Source organism: Melopsittacus undulatus, chromosome 11 (assembly GCF_012275295.1).
Source record: "Melopsittacus undulatus isolate bMelUnd1 chromosome 11, bMelUnd1.mat.Z, whole genome shotgun sequence".
NCBI classification, from domain to species: domain Eukaryota; kingdom Metazoa; phylum Chordata; class Aves; order Psittaciformes; family Psittaculidae; genus Melopsittacus; species Melopsittacus undulatus.
In genome coordinates this window covers 6,266,809-6,275,842 of record NC_047537.1, presented here as the reverse complement: position 1 = coordinate 6,275,842, position 9,034 = coordinate 6,266,809, and the positions used below count along the sequence as shown (strand labels likewise).

General features: G+C 55.0%; 2 protein-coding genes across 2 annotated transcripts; both read left to right on the top strand.

Moving 5' to 3' along the window:
• The first annotated feature begins 270 nt into the window (after positions 1-270).
• On the top strand, positions 271-2,328 carry LOC101877221 (alpha-1-acid glycoprotein 1). The gene is made up of 6 exons (XM_005145626.2): positions 271-372; positions 946-1,088; positions 1,241-1,311; positions 1,595-1,696; positions 1,974-2,074; positions 2,266-2,328. The coding sequence occupies exons 1-6, from the start codon at positions 271-273 to the stop codon at positions 2,326-2,328; spliced, it is 582 nt and encodes a 193-aa protein (XP_005145683.2).
• A 1,004-nt stretch (positions 2,329-3,332) lies between these two features.
• LOC117436802 (alpha-1-acid glycoprotein 1-like) lies at positions 3,333-7,711 on the top strand. The gene is made up of 6 exons (XM_034067739.1): positions 3,333-3,437; positions 3,909-4,051; positions 4,221-4,294; positions 4,957-5,067; positions 5,792-5,895; positions 7,577-7,711. The coding sequence occupies exons 1-6, from the start codon at positions 3,333-3,335 to the stop codon at positions 7,709-7,711; spliced, it is 672 nt and encodes a 223-aa protein (XP_033923630.1).
• The last annotated feature ends 1,323 nt before the right edge of the window (positions 7,712-9,034 follow it).

The following is a 9,034-nucleotide window of genomic DNA, read 5'->3' as shown; positions in this document are numbered from 1 at the left end:
GAGGAAAGACACATCCAGGGGCCATTCGGATAAAGAGGCACCCACAAAACTGTGGCTTGCATGCACTGGTGAAAGCAGGGGTTGGGTTTTCCCCTCTTTTTGCAGGTTCAGTTTCCTCCAGGTGCTATTGCTTCATAGCTGAGCAAACAGCCCCGCAGCTGAACAAGCACATCAGGGCTGGCGATGGCCACGTTTGCAGGTGCTGTATATAAGGGACAGAGCCAGGCAGCAGCCGGTCAGTGCAGGAGCCTCCTCTCATCCAGCCCAGCCATGCTGCCCGGCCTCCTCTTCCTCCTGGGGCTGCCGCTCACCCTCGCATCGACTTGTGCCCCACTCATCCCAGTCACCTTCGACAACACCACCATCCCTCGGGTAAGCACCGGTCCTTTCCTATCAGCATCACTGGGTGCAGGGGCAGGTTCTGGACCCAATGGACAGCTCAGTGCTGATTTCCCTAACAAGAAGTCAAGCTCCTGCTGCCCAGGAGCACAGGCAGAGGTGAAGCCTTGCAGCTCTGCTCCCATAACCTCATGAGCCTCACTTGTGGGTGGCTCCTGCTTCCATGTCCCCACTCAAATCAGGCTGCTCAGCTCCATCCCTCGTGTGCTGCCACTCTATCGTGAGCCCTTCAAGTGTCAGGGAGTCTCCAAACACAGAACCCTTCACTGCATGAACAGGATTTAGTGCCTTGGGGATGTTTAATGCAAGGAAGGAGACGAGCACCAGGCACAGAGCAGAGGGGACAGCACTGCACACACAGAGAGCTGGAGCATCACTTGAGCAAGGAGGGCACAAACCCATGGGCTGGATCCTACCTGGGGCAGTCACACACTGGGGCACAGCAGGGCACAATGGATGCTTTTACTCACATGGTGCTCAAGGATGAACCCAGCACAGATCCCCCCCCCCCAGCACAAACCATTCCCATTCTGCTCCTCTCCACAGCTCCTGGGACACTGGATCTACATCGCTGGTGCCTCCAGGTACCCACCTCACCTGGAGGAGCTGAGGGCCCTGAAGCACGCGGCTTTCTCCTTCTCTCCCAGCAGCCACGAGGACGAGCTCAGTGTCATTGAAGTCATGCGGCTGTAAGGATGGGATTCACCCCCATCCCCAAGGGCTGCGGTGCCACAGCTGTGGGGCTGCAGAGCGGCCGTGCCCCATGTGTTTGGGTTCTGAACCACCTGGGGAGGGCAGTTTGGGGGAAGGATTTGTCCCATCTGCCCCCTCTGCCCTGCAGGAATGAGACCTGCCTGGAGAGGAACACCAGCAAGGTCCTGGTCTTCTGGGAAAACTCCACCTTGGCGCATGGTAAAGCCTGGATGTGATGGATGGGATGGATGGGACATGGGGACAATGACACGGCCACACCTCGCACCCTCCTGCTTCTGCCCCACAGTATTTGGCATCAGGCCCCTTTACACCTAAAACCATGTCTGGAGGGAATGGGAGGTTTCTTTCCCCCCATGCAATGGGGACAACAGCACTGTAGGACCAGACCGGTCCCCATTGGGATGAGGATAAAGGGGGTGAGCAGTCCCAGCACAGGGTGATGCTCACCAATGGGTGACCCCCCTCTCTCTGTGCCTTCCAGTGGATGACCAAGTGTTTGCCACTGCTGAACTGATCCAAAGCGATGAGGACCTGCTGATCCTTAAACATCTCAATGACGACTTCCCAAGTCTGAGCCTCTCAGGTGAGTGTATGCTGCCCAGGAATCCCTGAGGCACATCCCTGGCCATGGACACAGCAATGGGTGTGGGAATCCCCAACCTTCACAAAGGGGTGCACTGATGGATGTGGGTATTCCCAACCCTCACAAGCAGAGCAAAAAGCCCTTTCCCCTCTGATATGGAGAGGGGTGGGCATGCAGAGAGCTCCCCATCTGCACTACGGGTACCACCAAGGAGCAAAGCACACCCAAACCTCCCTACCTCTCCCCCTTCCCCTTTTTCTGCCCCATTTCTCTGCAGCACGGACACCCAACGTGAGCAAGGAGCAGCTGGAGGAGTTCAGATCCCACCTGCACTGCCTGGGCTTCACCGAGGAGGACATCTTCATGACCTCTGAGAAGGTACGAACCCATCCCTGGGGTGGGTGAGCACCAGCCCTGGACCAGCTCCTGCCATCGGATGGGATGGGGACACAGGGTGGGATGTGTGAGCAGTTCCCCACCACGGCACTGACTCCCTTCTCCTCCCTGAGCATCCACCTTGGTCATCCTGCACCAAGGGGCACAGATGGATGCTCTCTCCTATCCCACAGGATGCCTGTCCCCTGCCCTGGGAGAAGAAGGCTGAAGGAGATCCAGAGCCACAGCTGAAATAACCCCCATGGACCACTCCATCCTCATCCTCCTCCGGTCCCTCCATGGGGACCCCGCAGCTCAGCTCAGCCTCAGGACTTTCTATTGAGGCTTTTGTTTTCCTCCTGGATGAAGCACCCGGTTTCCTGCTCTCTCCTGGACCTGCAATAAACCTGTGCTACCACTGCCTGCTGCATCCTCACTGGGACCATGGGACCCCCCCCCCTGCCTGCCCTGCCCAGGATGCTCCACCTCCAACCCCAATGAGAGGGGTGACAAGACCCATACAAAACCCTGATCATGGCAGTGGGCACAAAGATGCTCATCCCTGCCCCAGCCCCATGGTGGCACAGGACCTCCTTGGCCACCCCATCCAGTGGTTCCCCTCTACTATGGGGCACCAGCACAAGAGCACCCCCCATCATAACCCCTCGGGTCTCCTCCACAAGGACTCAATCAAGGTGCTTCTAGCACCTCAAGCTCCCACCCTGAATTACCAAGCTAAACCCTATGGGGCTCTGCCTGCGCCTGGGGCTTGCACAGGGGCTGGGGTGACATTGTGCTGTCCCTGGGTGTCTCTGAGCAGGAAAAGGGGGAGAAATTGGGGGGAAACCATCACCAAGGGCCAGAGCGAGGGTCCTTGGGAGGCTCCACATCGGAAGGGGAAAGGCAAATGGAAATGAAGGCGGGAGAGCAGGTCCTGCCCTGCATGGGGACAGCAGCGGGATAGGGACAGGGACCCCTTCCACTGGAGCAGCTGCTCCAAGCCCCTGTGTCCAACCTGGCCTTGAGCACTGCCAGGGATGGGGCAGCCACAGCTTCTCTGGGCACCCTGTGCCAGCGCCTCAGCACCCTCACAGGGAAGAGCTTCTGCCTATGAGCTCAGCTCAGTCTCCCCTTTGCCACCTTAAAGCAAAGTCCCCGTTAGGTGCCCATTGCGTAACCAGCGCAGAGCTGGACCCGTCCCGTCCCCACAAGCAGAGTAGCGAACCCGTCCTGGGCTCCTCGCTCTCAGGCAGCCACAGCCATGGCCGGGGTTGCTCCCATCCTCATCCTCATCCTCACCTCGCTGCTGGCGGCAGCAGCCACCCCCTGCGGAGCCCCGCGCCCCGACGGCAGCACCGCAGGCAAGGTAGGAGAGAGCCGATCCCGGGGGTGCAGTGGGTCCGTGGTGCTCTGCACAGCCTCCCTGTGCCATGGGGGACGGGAAACCTCCCTTGCCCCCCTGCGCCTCTGGAGAGGAGCCTCAGCAGCGCATCTGCAGCAGTGGGAAGCGTTTGCTTCCCAAAACACCTCGAGCCACGCAGTGGTCCCATAGCAGATCCCAATGGGGACCTCAAAGCAAGGAGGGATGGGGGGGAGGTCGTTTTGGTGTGAGTTCCCTATAGCAGCACAGGGATGCTATAGCCAGCCCCTTTCCCAATCCAATCCAGCCGTTCCCCCCCCCCCCCTCCATTTGTTTGCACATGTTTCACCTTGCTGCCAGTGCAGGGTGAGAAGGGGAGCAAGCAGAGGTCACAGATAGCAATGTACCACGGGAGGGTGCAAACCTCCCCCCTGCACACCCCAAAGCTCTCACTGCGCTGCCCCTGTGTCCCTGCAGCTGCTGGGGACGTGGCTGTACGTGGCTGGGGCTGCCCAGTTCCCCCAGCACCTCCTGGAGATGCTGCTCATCGACCACGGATACCTCCATGTGGAGCCTGGTGCCAGCGAGCAGGAGCTGCCCATCACCCAGAGTGTGGCCATGTAAGATGCAGCCCCCGGTCCCTGCCCATCTCCTCTTATGCACTGCAGTGATTTCAGCACGAGATATGGGATCCTCCATCCCTGCTCCTCCTCATGCTCTTATATAGGTGTAAGGAAGGGGTCTCTGCTCCCCATTCCTGCATCTCACTCCTTCTGTTTCTCTCCCCAGAGGGGACCAGTGTCTCACCAACAACTCCACCTACATGGAAATCACTGCTGACAACACCACGCTGGTGAAGGAGGGTGAGCAGCACCAGCGGGGTTATCACCCAGCCTGGGGTTTGGATGGGATGAGACACCCAAAGGGCTCATGACCATGTTTGACATCATCTGATGCATCGTGTTCCTGGGTTGTTTTGGCTGTTTGAATCCTCAGTGGATTCCAAATGCCCCCCACCCCTGGGGCAGGGACACCCTGCCACCAAGCTGCACTAAAGCCTAGGAAGCAATCCCACTCCCATCCCCTTAGGAGAAGAATGCCTTATGTATAAAGTTATCCCACAATCCCTCAGGGAAAGGGGGGAACATTCCTGGCAGGTTTAGTGAATCAGTGAAGCCTCACGTTCTGAACTGTTTCCTCCTCACTGGGGCCATGGGGTGAGCCATTTGGGATGGGAATTGCAAGACCCCTGGGATACAGCTTGCACCAACCCTACCACCACATACCCCAATGGGTGATGCCATCAGCCCATTGCAATGATGGGACACGAGCTGGTGGCTTTGGCTCCTTCACATCCCAGACCCACATTGAAGAAGCACAATTCAAACCAAGAACCACTCAGCTTGTCCTCAGCCATTGCTAAGGGCTGGGTCCTGCCATTGCCCACCCTTGGGCTGGGTTTTATCACTGCTCCAGCACTGAGCACCTGCATTGTTATTCCCAACCTGATGCTGTTCTCTCCAAGCCAAGACCCAGCAGACTGTGGGGACACTGATGGACCTCAGCTCTGAAGATGTTTTACTCATCCAATACCAACTGCAGAGGGAAAGGACGTATCTGGGGCTGTATCTCTATGGTACGCAAACTCCATCCTAACTTAGAGCTATTGTGGGACACCAAAACACACACATAGGATTAGGAGCTAAAACCATGCAGCAGCTTGGCTTTGCCAACAGTGATTTCCCTGAGGCCTCCACTCCAGGGGTCACAGGAACACTGACAAACCCCTTTAAACCCCAAATCTCTTGGCAAAGCAGAAAGAGCAAGTTAAAGACAAAACCCACTGACACCATTAACATTCCACGACCAGGAAGCAAACACAATTCAGCATCGATATCATTGTCCAATCTCAGTGTTTTCAAGCCAACCTTGCTTTTCCAGTCCTTGCCTCCCAGGGCAGAGCATGTAGTGTTGCAGTGTAGGCAAAGCTGATCTGATCACAACCCCATAAAGCAGCATTATATGGCTTGATAAAGGGTTCCCATTGCCTTTCCAAGATGCAAAGCTGTTGCTTAGGAGCTGGAAGACATATAGGAAACTGCCTCCATACTCAGTCCTTCCCAATGGGAGCATCAGACTATTCTGCAACCCCTTTAAGCAGACAGGACCAGAGCTGACTGGGGAGAGGGTTAAAAAGTGATACCCAAGTTGGTTTTGTTCCAGTGTATTCACTATGAGAGACCCCAATAGAGACCATGGGCACAGCAGGCAGCAGTGGGAGCACGGAGCAGGGATGCGGTGCAAAGGGACACTCTGAGGCCTCTGGTCCATATTTAATGCCTGGTCAATGCCTTTTCCAGCCAGAAACCTGAGCATGAGCAGAGCCCAACGGGAAGAGTTTGAGACCCAAGCCAAGTGCCTGGGGCTGAGTGAAGAAGGGATCGTGTATGCACCATGGAGAAGGGTACGTGGCTGCACCATGGATGGGCAGAGCCAGGACCCTGGGTTATAGCTCCAGGCACCAAACCAGGCTCTTGGGGAGAGGCTTTTAAGGTGGTGGAAATGATTTAGGGGCTAAATGCACAGTATTGCTTCAGCAGTGAGGATGGGTTAAAATACACATGCATAGATATGTGAATCCCCAAAGCAAATCCCAGCACCTGAGCATCTCCAGTGGGAAACCTGCCCCTGCAATGGGAAAAGTAGCTAAAGAATGGGATTTTGGACCTGAAATTCTTGATTTTGCCACCACAGGAAACTTCCCCCCCCCCCCCCCCCCCCCGAGGCTGCAGCAAGGGGCAGGAGGGGCTGGTGCCCTGCTTGGTCCCACTTCAGACAAAGGCCCCATCACCCAAACCTCAGGCTGTTTCCAGGTTGGGGTTTGCTTTTCCTGCACCCCAGGGTGTGATGAGCAGGTTCCCAGCCTGGCTGGATGCAAATGGGGGTCAGGAAGACTGCACAAGCCAGTTCTCCTCCCACCCCAGCGCAGAGGCTCCAGTTGGGTTTGGGGTCCAGCCCTGAGCTTCCAACCCCATCAGAGCGGAGGCAACACCACCCAATCCCACAAAACCAGACCTTTTCCTTCAGTTTTCCATCAAAATACTGACTGCTTGACATTAATAGGCTTTAATGGACATTAATTAACATTAGACATAAACATCTAACATTAACTGGGCCTCTGCAGCCTGATTTAGGGCATTTTATCCTACAAATGACCAGTCCCTGAGCGAACTCCCTTTTACAAAGTGAAGGTGAAAAACCTCCTACGTTTTCCTGTTCTCCATCTCCTCATCCCCATCAAGAGACTCTGAGCTTCCAGAGGTGCCCAAACCCCATTCAAAGCAACCAAGCTGGACCCAACAGAACCCCCAACACCCCCAACCTCAAGGACCTGCTTTTAGCACTGTCCCTATGGGTTGAGGGGCACAGGCAGAGATGAGATGCTCACAGTGGGGCAGGGGCAGGCCTGTGCATTATAGGCAATGGGCAGCACCTGGGAGCAGGACCCAGCTCTCTCAGGTTAACAGGAGGCAGCTGCGGATCAAGGGGTTGCAGAAGCTTCTGGATCATGTTTAAATCCAAGCAAGTGAATGAAGCTGATGGAAAGGTGGAATAAGCTCAATCTGTTTGTCCTTAAAGCTCTGGTGTAACTGGAGTCAGCAGAGGAGGGGTTTGTGCCTGGCCAAAAGGCATCTGAGGAGTGAAATGAAACCAGTTAAATACAGAGATCTGGGAGGACCTTTATCATCAGGCTGAAGGAGACGGATGTGGGCAGAGCATCAGAGCTCACCTACCGCTGCACTGGCCTGAGGCATCAGGAGAGCTTCAACCACACTAATCCGAAGTGCAGGGGGAGCATGAGCTTTATATTGACTTCCCAAGAGGTTTGACCCCCCCCCTTTCCTTCAGAGCACACTGAGCCCCCCCATAGCAAAGCTTTGCCCCAGAATCCCCCTTTCCTCTTTACAGCACAGAGTGGGAAAGGGCATGAGCAGCTCAGCAGCAAGTGTGTCCATGATGGGGGCAGCCCATAGCTTCTCTGTGTCCTCTTAGATATATATTCAGATGAAATGCCTCTTTCTCCACTAAATTCCCTCCTGCTGGTGCATTGTCCATCACTTATCCTGTTATTGCTGGTTTGGAAGGATCTGTGTCAAATGGAGGAAGCTGAGAAAGGAACCAGCCCATGGATGGAGCCCACAGCTGCAGTCACAGCATCACCTCCTCCGGGTACCCGAATGCTGCGGGGCACAGGGAACCGATCCCACCTTGGGCAATAAATGTTTTCCTCAGCCTCAATGCACTTTGTTGCTGGATTTTGGATCGGAATCAGGGCTTGCAGGAGGAAATCGAACACCCGACTCCCCTCGTGTGTCACTGGGCAAAGTCAGCCTTGAGCAATGGGGGGACGGGACACGTGGAGGTGTTTTCTGCATTGAAGCAGTGATGGAGGTGAACCAGAAGAGGGCAATCATTAACTGCTTTAAATGAGTGAGCCAAGCATTTGGTAGCTGGAATATAACTGGAATGAAGGCTCCAAACTTTTAACTGCAGGCTGAGGGGAAGAAGCACCCAATTCTTTCAACAGCAGCTTGGCTGCCAGAAGGAGCCCAGCAGGGACAGATATAATAGAACCCTAGAATGATTATTCCTAAAGAATGATTATTCATATCCATATAATGAATATTCCTGCCCAAAGCCTTTGGATCAGGGAAGAGCTCCCCAGTAATGTTTATCCATAGCAAGGTCTGTGATAAAGCATGGCAACACTGCCAAATGAGAGGGAGGGGGTAATAACCCAATGGAGGCAGGATTTTCATTTCCCGGAGGAAAAGGTCCCATTTCCCAGTAATCTCAGCAGCCTGGGGGTGAGAGGGTTCAAGTGCCAAGACCCACACTGCTCTCTGTGCCTCCAATATACCCCACACTCATTGGGCACCTCACTCATCCCCTCTCACAGCCCCACAGAGACGCAAGCACCGTCACCGTGTTTGTGAAGGGGGGTTTATAGAGGTTGCTGTTGTGCGTGTGGAGAGTAATTCACTGTCAGCTCCAACGTTGTAATTAAGCACTGGAAATATCCCTCTTCCTTAAAAAGAAAGGAGAAAAGCTGGAGGGGATGTGGTGAAGAGCCCTGCTCCTCTCTGCAGCAGCAGGGTGCCTGGCCCTGTGCAGTGCTCCAGCACTGAGCCTTTGGCTTGATGCCTACGGCACAAATGAGTTTTACAATGTCAAATACAGCCAATTCCCTCAACGTCAGGGCACAGGTACCCGGCCAGTCCTTGCTTCAGACACAGCTTGATCAGTGTGTGACATGAAACACAACTCCCCACCTCGAGGAGCGAGGCACTAGAAGGGTAGGAGAGGGGATGCTGCCAGCCTTGAGTGCTGCCGAGTGCTCGATAAGCATCTGAGCTGACACGGATGGAAAGCAGAGGCTCACATTACCAAGCCCCAGACTTTAGGTGTAGATTTATAGCTGAATAAAAGCCTTGAATTACAGGAACCAAACAAAGCCAGCCCGGCCCCTGCAGCAGGTTTTGTTACCCTGATCAGAGGCCACTTGCACTCCCAGCTCCAGGTCCTGAATGAGCTGCAAGGAT